Below are 18,411 nucleotides of genomic sequence, written 5' to 3' on the forward strand. Positions count from 1 at the left end.
TTTCCATATCTAAAAGATGAGATATGAGATATGGCGGGTGGGACCTCGTCGAAACGTTGCCAAGATACTCTCAATCTTACAAGGGAAAAGACCCGAATACGCCAAGACCTGCAAATATATAGAAGTATATATAATCACTATATTATGAGACTGAATTCATTGAGGATATTGATTGAAATACTGCAGATATTTTCTGTTTAGTGGTGTAGTGTGGTTCCCCCTGCTGGACAGAATTGTGAAACAATATACTTTGAAAGGAAAGCTGATGTGAATCCATTGACCCTTTTGTTCTAAGGGGAACAAATTAACTAAGGCTGGCTTAGTTAATTGCTCAGAGTCCAGAATATGACAAAATAATGAATTTCAAAGGGCTCAAAACCTGTTCACTTATTTATCCTAATAAAGATGTTGATTGTTTATGAATTTCATTCTGGACTAGTTTTCTTCTTTTATTTGAAATTTTTACTGAGATCTCAGCTGGGACAGAAGATTTAAATTTTACCTTATAGTGAGTTCTAATAACTTCACAATCTCAAATTTGATATCTCTTCAAAACTTTTATCTCTTCAAACTGCTATCTTTTCAAAATAGTAAGATTTTATTTTCTTTTGTTGTCATTCGGTCATGTCCTTTACAACCCCACGGACTACAGAACACTACTCACCCACCCCGTCCTCCATTGTCTCCTGGAGTTTTGCCAAATTCATGTTCACTACATCAATGACACTACCTAACCATCTCATCCCCTGCCGTTCCCTTCTCCTTTTGCCTTAAATTTTACATTCTTTAGGATATGCTATCTTATACTTTCATCTTGTTTACTCAGATCCCCTGTTTTTGCACAGAACAATATTATGGCATTAGAAATGACATGACATAATTAATTTTGAATTCTCCATTAATAGGAATTTGTAGATGTGGTTGTCTCAAAATGATTTTTCAAAAGGCAACTGGACTGTTTTTCCTTGAGGAAGAAGAACAAAACATTCAAGAAACTTCATCAGTTGTGATGACTTTGAACTTTGCTGTCATCAAAAGGGTGACCTTTTTTCCCCCCAAATGCTGAATTTTATCCTGGTGTGTTTGATGTCCTATATTGTGCCATGGACTTCTGAATTGGTTGTTTTGTTTCACCAATGTACAGATCTGCATATGTCTCACTGCATTTTATTGCATATATCACATTGCTCAGTTTTTGTCTGTACGTTTTATCCTTGAGTATTCTTGAGTTTAAAGTATACTTATATATTACTTTACTTTATTGTCAACTTTATTACTTTATTACTATTGTAAACTTTATTACTTTACTTTACTTTATTACTTTACTTTATTGTCATTGTACATATATACACAGTTTACACATACAACAAAATTCACATAACACCCAGAGACCAGGCCTAATACACATAACAATCCCCAAACACACCCCCACGCACCAAAAAAATCCCCACCCCTAAACCACCCAAACATCCACACAACAGACCAAGTAGTGCTGTCCATTAGCTCACTGATGGTGGCCCTTTAGTTCATTGGTGAGTGCAATTATAGCTCTGGGATAAAAGCTATTCAGAAGACGTGTGGTCCTAGTTTTAATTATTCTGTATCTTCCGCCAGAAGGCAACAGTCTAAAAAGATTGTAAACAGGATGGGAATATGTTGTGTTGGTTGACAATTCTCCTGATCTTTTCAGATATTCCTACAATGTATGGAATAAGAACATTGCTATGTTTGTTATTCTCTCTTTGTCTGTAATGCAGTGCGGTGAGGTTTATGGCTGGTGAGGCACTGACACAAATTTTTTTAGACTTGTGGACTTCAACTCCCAGAATTCCACAGCCAGGCATGCTCGGTTCCGATTTAAAGCGACAGCATTTGTTTTTCTCCTTCTTTCTTTTTCTTTTTTTTCTCCCTTCCCCTCCTCACTCCCTCTCTCCCTCCCTTTCCCCCCCCCTCTCTCTCTCTCTCTCTCTCTCACACACACACACACACACACACACACACAAAGTTGGATTGGAGGGAGTCAGGGAGACCACAGGAGGAGGCAGGAAGCCAGTCAAAGAGCCATACTGGAGCACACACACTTTCGCCCAGCCCCAGAAGGATCCAGACCAGCTTCACTGATTACAGGTTTGAAAAGACAACATGGCTCTGCCTGCAATCAAACTACACTTGGGGAGGGAGAGCACTTCCCTCCAGCCTTTGCCCAAAGCCCCGCACCAGGAGGATGAAGTTTGAATTCCTCCCCCTCCCTCTGACCCACACGTACCTTTTCCAGCTGTTTCAGAGAGGATTTCAACTCTGCTCTTGCTTGCCATCATGAAAAGAAAAAAAATGTAAAAGGAAAAAGGCAAGAGCTGAGGTCAGGCTGAGCTAGTTGCTGCCAGAGTCACTGTGGATGACTCTGCTTAACTGTTTTAAAAAGCTTCTAAAAAAGCACCCTCTACAGAAGGAGGCAGGAGAACGACGTGCCTCATCTACCTCAGGAATTTTTCAGATTTTAACCCTTGCTTAACTCTGCTCGAGTGATCATAAAACGCTGTTGTTCAGAACGTTGTTCTGCTGCCTTCTCCTGTAGAGGGCGCTTTTTTTAAACAGATTCCATGTCGTGTTTTTAGTTTTTCTTCTTTTCCCTTTTTATTGATAGGCACACTTTCAGTCTGGTCTATAGGGTTCTGATCAGTCCCATTTTCTGCTCAAGTGGTGGTGAGAATCAAAATGTAAATACTGATTTCTGTGTGGGGGTTTTCTGTAAACTTCAGTGTTCATGCTTCTGCCTTCCTTAATATGCCCTGCATCGTCTAGAAAAGCCAGTTTTCTGTTTTCTTTAACATCTTCCTGTGTGAACTTAATTTATCTGTCCATAGAATTGATGTGTTTGGTGAAGGCTTCCACTTCCTGTATTTTAATCTTCACCCAACTATTGCCCACATACCTATAGTGAGTGGGTGGAAATCCCGTGAAAGAGTTTAGGGCTTTGGTTTCTATATCTTTCATGTAGAGATTGGCCACAATGGGGGACATAGGTGAACTCATAGTGCAGCTTTTGTCTCAAGAAACCTTCATTGTATTTAAAATAGGTAGTGGTCAGGCAGAGGTCCAACGTGGCACATATGTGGTCTGTAAGTAGGTGTGATTATGGACATTATGTGCAAACACCTATGACTTATTCATCATATTTCTGAAACAAATAATGACAGTGTTATGTAGTATGCATATATTGGATCCTTAAACATGGGCAAGGAATTCTGAATATGGAATTCTTGGCACAAACAATTACTTAGAAAACAAAATGATAGCATGTACATTTAAGTGATTATCACATCTTTGGTTTCATTCTTTCAACATCAATTATATTCTTGTTATAGAAGATGGAACTTGCTGAGATGGTGAACATGACAGTTTAATTATCGTGTTTCCCCAAAAATAAGACAGGGTCTTATTTTCTTTTGACACCCCCCCAAAATAAGTGGTTGGCCTTATTTTCGGTGATGTCTTATTTTTGAGGTGCAGGAGGAAGTGTGCGTGGTCACCTCATGACTGCTGCTGTGTTGCAATATTTTGGGGAAGGGTTATTTTTGGGGGGAGGGCGTATTTTAGCACATGCATTCAAATGCCCAATTGGGCTTATTATTCAGGGAGGTCTTATTCTCAGGGAAACAGGTAGAGACAGAACATTGCTTAAGTTTAATGCTGATTAGAAATACTTTATTCATTTTCTTCACAAACTGAAAAAATGAATTATGATATATGGTTTGATAATTAGAAAAATAGATTATAGAGAAATATAAGCAAAATTGTAAGCATAGAATAAGATATTAATATACATTTATACCTACAACTGCTATAAAAGAAAATTTGAAGTAATTTCTTTTCTACTGGATTATTGTTTCTGTTCTTCTATATCTTTTCTTTCTATTTTTTATTCTAAATATTTGTTTTTGGTTTTATCTCTCATCTTAAAATTTTAATAAAGTTATATTAAAAATTGTATACCTGTCATAGGTGACCTTAAACTTGATTTTGAGATGTTGTGCATAACAAATCCTGCCATAAAATGTTAGCAGAAGCCTTGAGTGAATAGAGCAATAGAATTTTCTGATAATATTTACACAGTTAATATTTATGGATGGAAGCCCAACATTTGGAAAAAAAATGAACTCAAAATTCACATGCATTTTGAGAAAATGTTGCACCCAAAGGATCAATATTTGGTTGGTTCATCTGAAAAGGTTCTGCTCTTGCAGGAAAACACTATGAAGAAAATAGGTGTAGAATTTTTCAGTTTGTACATAAGAGAGCATTTCATTTACATTGAGGTACTGGTGACATTTACAATATTCCATCGGCCTAACTAATATGTAATATTTGAAAAACTGTAATATGATTTATTCATAAATACACTATTATTAGTGTACAATTCAATTCATTGTTAGTTGCTTCTTAGAACTCCTTAGTGCAGTGTTTCTCAACCTTGGCGACTTTAAATCCTGTGGACTTCAACTGGCTGGGGGATTCTGGGAGTTGAAGTCCACAGGACTTAAAGTCGCCAAGGTTGAGAAACACTGCCTTAGTGGTTCAGAGAAATTGGGTTGGTATTTAAATCCCTGAGAAATTAAGTGCTTCATTTCAATAATTATAATTCACACTAATGGGATACAAATATCTTTCAATCATACAAAATTTCTCAGAATGGATGAGTCTAAACCAGTGATGGGCAACCTTTTTGGCGTGGTGTGTCAAAAATCGGCAAAAAATCGAGCATAACTCGTGTTGTGTGTCACTTCGACAAAAACATAATTTTGCGCAATTTATAGTTTAAACTACAAAAATGTATAATTGCAATATATAATTGTATTTAATAAACCAAAAACAAATTATTTAACATACCTGCTTAGTAACTTCTTTCATCCTCACTTTTTTCCAAGAGCTGGGAATGATTAGTTTCAAAATGTCTATTTATATTCCACGTTCTGCTTACTACCGTTTCAGTACATAGAACGCAAAATGATCTGCCATTTTTTTCTATAATGCCATACATCTCGCTCCATGTCTCTTGAAAGGGTCGGCCACTGCCACTACCACTCCCTTTACTTAACCTTTGTTTTTTATTTTTTGGGTGCTCCATCAGTGGGCCAGTGACAGCAGATAGAATTATAGATAGCCAATTAGGGGTTAACTAGCCTAACAAGCTAACACAACCTCCCCCTCACTTATCTCAGTTATTGTGGGCAATTACAAGTCCATGGCACCCCAATAGTTGCTGCTAATGGTGCTCACAGTTCCCGTTGGCACTCCGCTGTTCCCTGCTGTGGTGCGGTCGTAACCGACAGTCCCAGGAGTAGACTCTCTGTGCCGGCCTGACTGGAGAGAGGCGCGCACTGTTCCCGCGCTCCTCTCCTGCGGGTCCTCCCTCACCGCGCTGATGACGTGTGTGTGCGCACGGCATGCATGCCTTACCAGCAGCCCCTGCGCTCAGAAAGGGGCGGCGGCGATACAGTAAGTGAGTGTGGGCGGGGGAGATCACACGTTCCCCCCCCCGTTCCTCCAGCACAGATTCTTTCATCCTCGGCGGCCGTGCAGGAGCCGAGGATGAATCGCATGAAATCCTGTGCGTGTCACCCCAAATGGCTACGCGTGTCGGCACTGACACGCGTGTCATAGGTTCGCCATCACTGGTCTAAACCAATGGAGGGAAAACTTATATAAATTATATAAAAGCTTGTCATGTTATTGTTCCATTTCTATTTAATTTCCATGTTTGTATGGTTTTAGGAAACATAATAGAGTTTAGAGATCTGCTTTTGAACTTTATATCCAACATTTGAAATGTTTCTTTATATGAAGACTCTTTATGTGGTCTGCAAGGGAATCAAATTGTTTCCAATATGATAAGAGAGAGTCTTCTAAAATAGAGACTGAGGAATTCTCACCCACATTGGATCCAGGGTGCTGCCTTCCAGTTGACTTTATCCCTCTTCACAATTCCTTTCATTTTCCACTTATAAACCTAACTGGCATCGCTTCCTCAACGCATAAATGTTCAGTGCACCAAGTTCCTTCAGAAAGATGCTCTACTTTCCCTACAGGGAACACCGCAAGGAACGGAGCAAAAGAAAAAGCTTTAGCTAAGCTGGAAGTTCAGCTTGGAAGGGAGGGGGAAGGGGAGAAGATTATTTTGCTTCTAGATACTGAATTCCTAGAGTGGAAAGGAAAAGGCACATGCAATATTCTGTCTGTTCCCCTCTATATAGATTTTTCTTTTGGAGAAATGGAATGAGAGAGCAGAAGCCCCCCTATAAATGCAGGACAGTAACAAGTGGAAGATGATGTTGAACGTCTGAATCCTGCAAAAAAATCCTAAGAATGGGTACAGGGAAGCTGAATGCAAAATACTGTAAAGGCAGCCACCGCTCAAATGAACTCTTGCAACTGCAGCTTTCTAAGAGGAAATTGGCTTCTTACACTACCAGCAAAACTACGCAGGTCCCCAGTGTGAAAGACTCCCCGTTCCTTCTACCGTCCTGCCTTTCCCAAGATTTAATAATCATCCCCACATAAGATCAGCCTAAAGCTCCAACTTGGTTAAATGCAGCACTGCAGGCTACTTCAGCTGACTGCAGTTCAGCAGTTCGGCTGTTCAAATCTCACCGGCTCAGGGTTGACTCAGCCTTCCATCCTTCCGAGGTGGGTAAAATGAGGACCTGGATTGTTGGGGGCAATATGCTGACTCTGTAAACCGCTTAGAGAGGGCTGAAAGCCCTATGAAGAGGTATATAAGTCTAACTGCTACTGCTACTACTACTACCTCTCCTTTAAAAGGCAGACAGAGGAGTTTATTCTCTCTGGATCTCCTGTACATCACGCCGTGCCTGTGACATTAAAAATTACTGCGCGGCAATTGGAAACTGCGGTGCGGCGTTTTTTTGTCGTGTGCGGCCGCAGCTTAGAGGGAACATTGATGAAGAGATGTGAAAGTATCAAGATGGGACTTAACAAAAAAAATTTCCTCTTTACAACTGAAAGACAATGCCACCCTGGTTTTATAATCTTGGATTATTGATATTTGTCCACTCTCTTGGGTTCTTCATGGGTTCTTTAACAATGTATGGAAAATGATATTTTGTGTGATCAAACTTTAAACCTATATATATATATATGTTGTTGTATTTGTGCTGATAAATAAATAAAGGGAGACTAGTATAGATCTATTTCAAGCTATTTAGCTCTCATCAGCTAGCCATACCCTTACTGGGATTTGAACCTGGGCTATATTACATACTAGGCAGACATCTTAGCCATTAGGCCACAGGCTTTTATCCGTTATCAGCGAAGCCAGGGTGAAAGGTATCTATTAGATTTTTTTTTTATAAATTAAAAAAAAATCTTATTTGTATGTATGTATGTATGTATGTATGTATGGCTTTTATTTATTTTCTTTTTTGTTGTTTGCATATTTTCTCTCTCTTCCAATATCAGTTCAGGAACAATACAAATCTTAAACAGATTTTTACAAATCATTTATTTAATGTTTTTGGTTTAGTGGTTAAGGCACCAGTAGAGAAACTGGGAGACTGTTAGTTCTGCCTCAGAGATAAACCCCAACTGGGTGACCATGAGCCAGTATTCTCTCTGAGCCCAACCGACTTCAAGGGTAGGTGTTGTAGGGAAAAGAGGAGAAGAAGGAGTATTAGGTATGTTCACTACAAGCTGATTTTATATATGACTGAATGAAATACGTGCTTCATTATGTTGGTTCCTCTTAAGAACGGGAAGTCAGAATTGGGCAGGGTGAAATGAGTTGTAATCCTAAGTGACTCATCTTGTCCATTCTTTTATTTCTACACCTTCCACTTTCTGATGTCATATTGCTTTTGTCCTTCAAGCTAATTGACACAATTGCTTCAGAAATCGGAGAACTGAAACAGGAGATGGTACACACAGATCTGACACTGGACGCTGGACGCACCAGTTTACCAAGGTGAATTAAAATTCTGTATCACTGGACTCATTTGGTGGGCTAATGTAAGGGTGTGTTGTGTTAATTAAGAAGGAGGTTTTCTTCAGTATATATTGTTTATAGTTTTAAACTATGAAAAATATTTGGGTTTCAGATGCATTTTAAAATGGTTTGCTTTGGCAGTAGCTAGCAATGTAACGCTATACTTTATGTTTCTCTTTGTTTATGCTGTTTCCCTAACTTCCTGTAAAAAGTGATTGTTTCCTTTGATCCGTATTCCATAATTAAGAATTCATTTATTAGTATTTGGGTTCTTTACAGAAAATGTATAGAATCCTATCATTCTTTAAAACTTAATTGCTAAAAGGTTATTATTTAAAATGGACCACATTTTTAAATATTTTCTGCTAAAAAGCACTGAAGAGTGCTAGTTCATTCGGATTCAGTAGAATCAAATATGTGTAAAATTCTATTTCAGTTTGTATCAGTTCTGCACTTCAATTTGTCTTTAAGCTTTGTTGATGGTAGTTGAATTTACTGAACTGAAAACAATGTGTTAAGTTTTTTAATGAAATATTATCTCCACACTTTGTGTTTTTTGTGTGAGAGATTGCTGGCAATGTGAACTACAACATAGTATATGGGAAGACCTCTGGCATATAAAACATGAGCATGCTGATATCACATAAACGATAAAATTACTAAGACAGTGTGCAATCATTAATGTCTCCTATGTCATCAACAAGATTTCTTCATATTGCAGCAAACTAAGCCTGGGAAAGTAGAAGCAGTCCTCTGTCCTAAGACTTTTGCATTAATTGGTATCCTGTGTGATAGTTGTGGATTTCTGAGTGTCTGTATCATTTAGTAAGTCTTCAAGATAAGATTTGGATTCAGCTGATGAACCATCTACTTCATTGTGTGAGGGTTGTCTTCTTTTAGTCTATAGAAATAAACTTGGACGTGGCATTGAAGCATTTTGCAAGTTTCCTAATTTAGAGAAATAAGAGAAACAATCATACTAAAATTCTTAAGTGGCTCCTCATATAAACAAATGAAAATCATGTACCTGTCTCAGTTATTATGTAATCCATCATGTATTGGAGGGCATATGTTGACCTTGTTTGTTTTCTGCTAGAACTTGGTGTTAGGACCTGAGGCAGGAAACTTTATGATAATCCTGATATCCTGAAAAAAAAATTACCTTAAAGCATGGTAATTATTGGCATATAAGATCTCTAAAGAAATAGAAATCAATCTCTCTTTCTCTCCTCCCCCCTCTCTCTCCCTTCCTCCCTCTCCCTCCTCTCTTACAGTAGGAGTTGTGAGTCTAGGAGGACACTCAAATTATGCCCAGAGTCTGTCTGGGGGAGGGCAACTCCTTCCAATACCAAAGATTGTAGTCTTAGAAGCATAGGAGCTCAAAACCCAAGGCCAATCAGTCTTACTAGAGTTCAGTTGAGGCTTGTTGTTCCCTATCCAGATTGTCACAGCCTCCAGACCCTGAGAAGGACATCCACATCATTGCTTAACTTACCAGAAGTTAACCCCATAGAAACAAAGTGAATCACAATATTGTGCCACTTACCTCCAATCCTCTGAATCACTCCAGAAGGATGCCATGGTTGATGGTATCAAAAGCTGATGAAATGTCAAATAAGGCAAGGAGGTGGACCCACATCCACTATCCTGCCTGTGCCAGAAATCATCCAAAAGTCAATCTGTGCCATTGCCATACCATACCCAGGTCTGAACCCTGACTGAAAAAGTTCCAGATAATTCTCTCCATCCAAGGTCCTCTGAAGCTACTGCACGACCACCTTCTCAGTCACCTTCCCACAAAAGAGGATATTGGAGTCCTGGAGACGGTTTCTTGAGGAACGGGTAAAGCAAAAGATCCTTGAGAAGTGAAGGACTGTCAACTGTTCAAACTGTCAAGCTTCCAAGTAATAAGTCCCCGGAATGAACAATCCAAGGCAGTTATATTCAGTCAGAGTCCGTTTATTAGGAACATATCAAATTGTCAAGGTCTTGGTGTAATTCTGGCTCTGACCAAATCCCGGAATTACACCCAGTAAAAAGCAAAAGTTTGAACCCCTCCCCCTTCCCCAGAGTCACATTCTCCAATCAGCTGTCCAACTGTCCGGTGACTCCAAACTCCATCTTCAGCCATCTGCGGGCACATTCTCAGTTCCCACAGGAAAAATGCTACCTAGCCATAACATCCCCCCTTTATCTCTGCTAGAATGTGGCAAGCCTGAAGCCTCGTTTGATCCCCTTATGAATACCTAGAAAAAGCTTAGAAGAAGAACAGGAAATGACTACAGTGAAACATGGCTACACATATGTCAGCTTCAGGGTTGACAACAACCTCTTCACTCCAAGAACTCATTGCTGTTAAAAACTACCCAAGAGCCTGAGTCACACTCACAAGCCAGAAGGGGCATGGATCTAGGGAGCAGGTGGCTGAACTCACAGTCCTAAAGACCCTGTCCACTTCCAATAGGATCAAATGGTATTATGCCAAGTATGTGCAAGTAAAACCCACTATATCCCAGATTAATTCTGTATCTTTTCATGTACAGGTAGTCTTTGACTTACAACCAAAATTTCTGTTGCTGAGCGAGACAGTTAAGTGAATTTTGCCCCATTTTACAACTTTTCTTACCATAGTTGATTTTGTTTTTGTTTTTTGAAAAAAAAATATTTTAATTGAACAAAAGCACAAAAAAAGAATCATCCTTCATTACATCTTGTAGAAAGCCTGTCGATTGGTTACAGGTAACTTTCGTGCATTTCTTCCACAGTCATTACTTATAGTTCATATTAGATTATACACTTTAAGTCAAAAATCTTTGTATATCTTACTATCAATGTACCACAATTCTCATTTGACTACAATTATTTCAACATGCTTTTACCTCAAATCATTCATACTTAAAGTCACAACCACATAATGGCATTCATTAGCTATTTCAAAAAATGTCCAATAACATTACACCTTTATAGCCTCTTTTAAGCAAGTCAATTAATACAGTTTCTAAGCCTTTCCCCCCCTTTTATTCCAACTCACTGATTAAAATTTATATCCAAGTTACTTTTGCCAATACCATAGCATGTATATATTATTAAACAATGACCATTAACATTTCCTTGTTATTATTATAATTGGCTAAAAATCGTTTACTATTTATATCCTATCTCCTCTCGTCAGACACCCCCCCCAAAAGAAAAACCTTATGCCTTTATAGCAAGATCTAAATAAAAAATTGTTAATAAAATTTTATAGGTCTTTTTCCCAAGTCACGATTTGCAAGTTATATCCAATTTTTTTTGCTAGATTACCATACATGTATATATCATTAAGCTGTATTCATTATCATTTCCTTTTTGTTATTATAGTTAATTAATTGTTAGCAAATAAACATTTGATAACAATCTAAAACAATCCAAGAATTACAGAATTCCTACTTATTAATCACCAAAATCAACTGATTTTTTATTATCAACTTTCATCGTCAACCTATATCTTTCCAGTAACAAAACAGTCTTATCTCTCTTGCCAATTGTGGTGTAAGTCTTCTTTTTATCTCCTTTATAAGGTTTTTATAGACTTCTCTCCGCACTTTGAACTCACTGTTTAGGATTTATATCCAAGTTACTTTTGCCAATTTGCCATAGTTGTTAAGTGAAGCACTATAGCTGTTCAGTTAATTACATGGTTGTTCAGTGAATCTGCCTTCCCCATTGACTTTGCTTTTCAGAAAGATGATCATATGATCTCGGGATACTGCAACCATCATAAATATAAGTCAGTTGCCTAGTATCTGAATTTTGATGATGTGGCCATGGAGATGCTGCGACAGTCATAAGTGTGAAAAGTGGTTATGTCACTTTTTTCAGTGCTGTTGTGTCTTCGAATAATCACTAAAAGAACAGTTTTTAAGGCGAGTACTACCTGTATCTGAAGCATTTGCTTGTGCTGTTGTAATGGGTATTTTTCATATCCAGAAGCTGTGGACAAGATTGTCAATAATTCCAACTCATTACTTAAATCTTGATCCTTGTCCATTTGGTAAAGTTGCCAGATGATGGCTCATTTCAACGATAGAGCTAATTAACGTGTTCTTACAGGAGATAACCCTAACCCTAACCCTGGAATACTAAGGAAGGCTAATTATTGCTTAAGATGAGTTCTTAATATTTATTCTATGCTCTCTTTTTGAAGTAGTGGACAACCTGTTCAAACAAGTGGTAGGAACTAAGTTCCAGATGAATTTAAATGAAATTGAGATTTTATTAAATGAGATATTATTTAACCCAGTCCAGTTTGAGATCTAGTCTGATTTGGGGTCTCATTTTCGAAATTCTCTTTATAGGTGATCAAAACTAGGAAATAGACAGTGCCACAGCTGATTTTGAGGCATATCTGGCAGATTTCATTACTGTGATGATCTTTTTGAACAAGGTAGACCTGTTCTGAATTGGTTTTGTCTGTTGTACAGTCTCCAGTAGGTGGTGCTGGAAGACATTGGTCTGATATCTGAGCATTTGTCAATGAGGTATTATAAAGTTCTATCGTTTTCATGCTTTTTCAACTTTTACAAAAGCATATTACCAATGCAGCATTCTTAGTATGTAGGCAGTACACATTTTTATTTATCTTTCTGATTCAAGGACCTAGGAAAATAGCTTACATTGCCTGGACATAAGCTGAGTGAAACGAATCCTCACCAAAACAAGTTATGTTAACTGGTAGGAAAGAGCTCATCTGAAATTTAGATATGCAACTGTATGGGAAAGCATGTTCCCCCAAGAATCAGCTGTGCTGTTTATGCATTTATTGTCTTTTATGCCATTGTTTCTATCCATGGTTTAAGATCTACACAATGGATTCTTCTTGGTGTATCATCATTATCAAATATATCTACGGTGATACCTAATTATGCATGATGCTAGGTAGGGAGAGAAAGAATGAGAGTGTGAAGAAGATAATCCTTTTGCCTCCATATGCTTCTTTATTCCAGCTGGTCTTATCAGAATAATTTTTAATTTCAAAATGGAAATGCCCCAAGAGAAAAGTTGAGGAAAGAAGTGTGTAACCTTCTTGTATTTAATGTTTGCTTGCACATTGGTGTAGATAATTTTGAGTCAAGAGGATTTACACCTCATGAATGGTTTACACTTCTTTATCTCTTTATACACATTTGCAAAATAAGAAGAAATTTCAAAAGCTCCTTATAGGAATATTAGAGAATCAATCATTTGCTGGGGACAGGTAGTAAAAAAGCAAGCTTTCTCCTGGTCAGTAGAGATGACAAGGAAATAAGAACTTCATTATTTATGAATGGGACATTTTTATTAATTTATTTGATGAACTCATAGGTTACTTGAAAGATGAGATAACTCTAGGCAGCTCGCATATTACATTTTAAAAAGAAGCAGGCAGAGCTGTCCCCCGAAGCCACAATATGAGAATAACAACACCAGACATTAATAACCAACAGTGATTAAGAAAGAGGAAAACCCCAAACCAAGTAACATGCAAGACAAAAGTTATGTAATTATAAGGAAATAAAAGATTTGTAAAAGCACCAGTCAGGTTTGGGGCCTTTTGGATTGCTCCATAGACAAAGTGCAGCCACGAAAAGACCCATCTCTTAGGTCCTCCAAGATGACACAGTTTTACAAATAGAATTTGGAGTGAGTCAACTCTCCCAGATGTTACTGACTGGGCAAAAATAATTTAAGTGGAAAAGAGTGATCTCACCATCTAGGGTATTTGCCTTCCTGGGGATCCAGAGTTTTGGTACTACCTGAGAAGGAGCGTTTCCCAAAAGGTGTTTGGGAATTGAAAACAAGCAGGTGTGTGATTGTCCCAAATAAAAGAGTCACACTTAGAGCAGTGGTCTCCAACCTTGGCAACTTTAAGTCCTGTGGACTTCAACTCCCAGAGTTCCTCAGCCAGCTTTGCTTAAAGTTGCCAAGGTTGGAGACCACTGCACTAGAAGATAGCAGAGATGTGGGTAAGAGAAACTCCAACCCAAAGGTGAGAACCTCAGCAGTCATCTTCAGATAGCAAAAAAACCCCTTCCAATTATTGGAGCTGCACGACTGCTGAGAGGTAGGGGAGGAAAAGAGCCCCAGGGGCAGAATTCTACAAACCAGTTCCAGAAACAGAGGCCTGTAAGTCAGTGGTGGGTTTCAACAAATTTTGGAACCTCTTCTGTAGGTGTGGCCTGCTTTCCGGGTCCACTGGTGGAACCTCTTCTAACCGGTTAGGTAGATTTTCTTATTAAATGTTTTATTCATTTTCATTTTCAATTTTGTACATTCACTTATATACTGGATATTTGCAATAATAATAATATAATAGTAAGAAAAAAAAAACACCCCAACCTAAACCCAACCTATCGCTTTCATACACCCCTTCTTCTCCCCCTCCAACTTTCCTTTCTCCCTCCAACGATCACCCCTCCTACTTCCCTTTCCCCTCCTATCTTCCTTTCTCGCCTTCCTCACCCTCCTTCCCCTCTCATCCTCCTTACATTCCCCTCTTCCTCCCTCCTTACTTCTCCCTCTTCCTTTCCTCTACTTCTCACTATGGTGCATTTCTCTATTCCTTACGCCAAAAAGAAAAAAGAAAGGAAAAAAGCAAAAAGAAAAAAAAAGAGAAAAATAAAAGGAAAAGATAAGGAACAACAGTATACAAGTGTATTCTTCTTATTCTATATATTGAAACTATATCTCCACCCGCCCACCCACCCCCAATGAACCCCCCTCCCTAACCCCCTCCGACTTCCCAGGTCACACACCCGGCACAGTTCAGTACCATTCACCTTCAAAATATCTTATTAACAATAATAATAAAAATAAAATAAAAAGAACACTCCGAAAAAGAAAAAAAAAGAAAAACCAAAAAGTAAATAAAAAAAAAATCTTTTGCATTATGCTCAGCCTCCCATCGTTCTTAAAATTTAAACAGTGTGAATCATTCCATTTATATTTTGTCCTCGTCCCTTACTTCTTTGATATTTACCCCCATCTTCCTGTAGACTCTCCAGATAGCCTTTCTTAACCTTATATTCAAATATTAGTTTATACAAAAATCAATTTATCTTCATACTTTCGCTACTCATCTTCCTATCCTTTGTTTCACGTCTCCATTCCTCCCAAGCCCAAATTGCATAAGATTAGGATCTCGCTCTTCACTTTAAAATCCTGAGCTTTTTATGTTATACTTCAAGCATGTAAATCCGTAAAATGTGTGCCCAAAATCCATACCAGTTCGTTCAATCCCAAGATCCCTTCATCAATATCCCACTCCACCTTCCTTTCTGCCCCACTCTTCCCAACTTCATTCATCCCAAACCGCAATTCAAATAAATCTTAATCCCCGCTTTCCTCACAGAAAACACTTCATGCGCAGTTTGAATTGAAATTCAAATAAGTCTTGTAAAAGTCCCGTATAATATCTGCCTAGAATAAGCAATGCTTCTTTCCATTCCTCATCAGTACACAGCTTTACCATTTCATACCAAACAGAAATCCTAAAGTTTTAATCAGTCCAAAAGCTTAGAAAGTATTTTAAAGACGTCGCTGGGTCTATATTCTTTACTCTTCTGCCCTTCCGGAAAGAAAAGGCAACCCTCTGCCTTATAACCACGTGTCCCGCTGCTTTGAAAATATGACTGAATCCTCAGTTTCCGCTCTTCTGCCTCTCCAGTAGGGGGAGAACAACTCCCTCCTTCTTGTAACCAAGTGACTTGCTGCTTATCTTTCCTTCACCTTGTCCTTCCGCGTTTCCGAGTGAGTCAAGAAGCCCCGCCTTCAGAGTTTTATAATAAAAGTCCCGAGCTTCCGAAACAGAATTAATACAAAATCTTTGATTTTCAAATGTAACTGTGATTCCAACTGGAGCTTCCCATTTATACTTTATTTGACGATTTCTAAGTTCTTGGGTTAAAAAAGTATAGCCTCTCCTTGCTTGCAGCATCTGGAGCGGGATTTCTTTAAAGACAAACAAATCATGGCCATCGATTCGGAGCCTGTTGTTGTAAAACTTTTGAGTAATCGCATTTCTGGATTCTCTTGTGGAAAAGTATATAATTATGTCTCTTGGAAGCTGTCGTTGCTCTGCTACACGCGAATTCTGGCGATAGATTTTTCGAATATTCCAATCAAAATTGAGTCCCGGACCTCCCACCGCTTGGCTGAAAGCTTCTACAAACGTCTGTTTCAAGTTCTCTCCTTTCTTTTCGGGCAGTCCTCTGACTCTTATTGCAGAAGCCTTTCTGTTATAATTTATCATTGTAAGTTGTGTTTGAGTATCTGTAATCTCTTGTTGTAATGCTTGGATATTAGAAGTCAAATTAAAATTAGCCCCCTCCAAAGTTTCCAGTTTAGTCTCCATTTCTTCGATATAATCTGTCAAAGTAGACGTAACTTCAAACATATCCGCCTTTATTCGGGCAATTTTAGTCTGTATTTTATCGCATAAATCCAGCACAAATTCTTTAATTTCTTGTTTAACGTCATTAATTATTTGAAAGAAAAGCTCCTGTGTCAAGGAATCTCCAGTAGGTGGTGTAGGAGACAAAGGCAGCGATTTACTAACAAGTTCTTTAAGCACATGCGGGGGGGATTTTTTTGCCTGCTTAGACCTGGAAGGCATTATAGATAAAAGCTGAGAATAAACAGATAAACAGTGTCTTCAGCTGGTCAGTTCTCAATAAATTATTTGTAGATTTTGCTTGTTAATGAGTAGCAGTCTCCGGGGAGATAAAGTCGGTTAATTACGTCATCAATCACCAACACAGTAAAAACGCCATTTTGTATCCCAATTGCACAGAGAAGTTTCAAAGTAAAAACAAGGCTGGTGTTTAGATAGTTATAAAAAAAAAATCACAGGAGTAAGACCCGCTCGTGTTAGCTTGAGTTGCTTTAAACAATTTATCATTGTCCTGAGTGGGGGGGTCGCCCATTTAGGGCTGCAAAAAGGCAGCTGCGAAGAACTGGCTGGAGATAAGAGCTCAGTTACGCTGGATCTCTTCTCCGTTCGCAGCCCAAAAAAAAGGAAGGGGGGCTGTGAACTACGAATAAATCCTAGCACCTGAGCTTCTGCCTGCCCCTTTCTGCCAGAAAGGGGTGATATCTATTGATCTTAATTAGATATACAGACCAGAACTCTGAGAGGGGCTCCGTTGAGCTCCTTCAGCGACAGGCTCCTCCCACAGGAAGCCAAGGTTAGGTAGATTTGATGAACCGGTTCTACCGAATAGGTGCGAACTGGTAGGAACCCACCTCTGCTGTAAGTAATGGAGAAATGGGAGGAGGGATCATGAGCCCATTCACAAGTCTATGGAATGAAAAGGATTTTGTCAGGTGCTGCTTCATTTAATAATCAGGAAAGAAACCACTCAACTCCATTTGTTTGAAATTAAGTGTACTTTTACTAGTTACAAACGAATAGTAGCAAAGCTAAGCTGAGTCTGGTTAATTGGGTGCGAAAGCAATGAATATCATGTATAGGTCAATCCCCTCCCCTTGGCACCCCAGTCCATAGTCCAATTATAATTCACCCAACTGTCAGGTGGGAGATATCTTCAAAAAACATCATCAGGGTGGAATGCTGGACAGTTAACCTTGGCGGGAAACTCCCTTCCTCCACATGCACAATGAGATGGTCAGGACAGCTTCTAGAATATTCCTCCAGCACATAATGATTCCCCTCCCAAATACCCTGCCCCCCCTCCCCATTTCAATGGCATCCGAAGCAGCAGCAAGGCAGAGGCTGACAGATTTTCACATTCAAATGGGCAGAGATTGGCTGCAAGAGCTATATACCTGGGAGAAAAGGAAACTTTAAAGAAGTACTAGTTAAGAAAACAGTGCTGACACAAGAATCAGAACATAGAAATAGAACATACAGATATAAATTTACAGAATAAATAAGAATACAAAAAGAATAGCCGTAAACGTAGAGTAACAAGAAGACGGTAAGAGTAAAATAAGAGTTTAATTTTGTACAATAACAGTTTTGTGAGGGGAAAACAGCAATAGCAATAGCAATAGCAGTTAGACTTATATACCGCTTCATAGGGCTTTCAGCCCTCCCTAAGCAGTATACAGAGTCAGCATATCGCCCCCACAGTCTGGGTCCTCATTTCACCCACCTCGGAAGGGTGGAAGGCTGAGTCAACCTTGAGCCGGTGAGATTAGAACCGCTGAACTGCAGATAACAGTCAGCTGAAGTGGCCTGCAGTGCTGCACCCTAACTACTGCGCCACCTCGGCTCTTAGTCTTTGTGTCTGTATTGTTCCAGTGTTCTGTTCATATTAAGAAAAACCCTAACATAAAGAAAGGTGGCCACTTAGGTATTTACTTCTTAAGGGTTTGAGTTTAAATAGAAGAGGTAAATAGAAGAGGTAAAGAAAATAAGCAAAATTGTCTTA

At 38.7% G+C, this 18,411-nt stretch overlaps 1 protein-coding gene across 2 annotated transcripts in view; it reads left to right on the forward strand.

Annotated features, from left to right (window-relative positions):
- The window catches only part of RIN2 (Ras and Rab interactor 2), a 71,775-nt gene that overhangs the window by 21,962 nt on the left and 31,402 nt on the right, over positions 1-18,411 (forward strand). The window contains exon 3 of one of the 2 annotated variants that reach the window (XM_032219931.1): positions 7,884-7,978. In XM_032219931.1, the coding sequence (XP_032075822.1) occupies positions 7,884-7,978 (95 nt within the window). Of the gene's footprint in view, positions 1-7,883; positions 7,979-18,411 lie in introns of those variants that run through there. The other variant, XM_032219932.1, reaches the window with a different exon arrangement.

Source organism: Thamnophis elegans, chromosome 6 (assembly GCF_009769535.1).
Source record: "Thamnophis elegans isolate rThaEle1 chromosome 6, rThaEle1.pri, whole genome shotgun sequence".
NCBI classification, from domain to species: domain Eukaryota; kingdom Metazoa; phylum Chordata; class Lepidosauria; order Squamata; family Colubridae; genus Thamnophis; species Thamnophis elegans.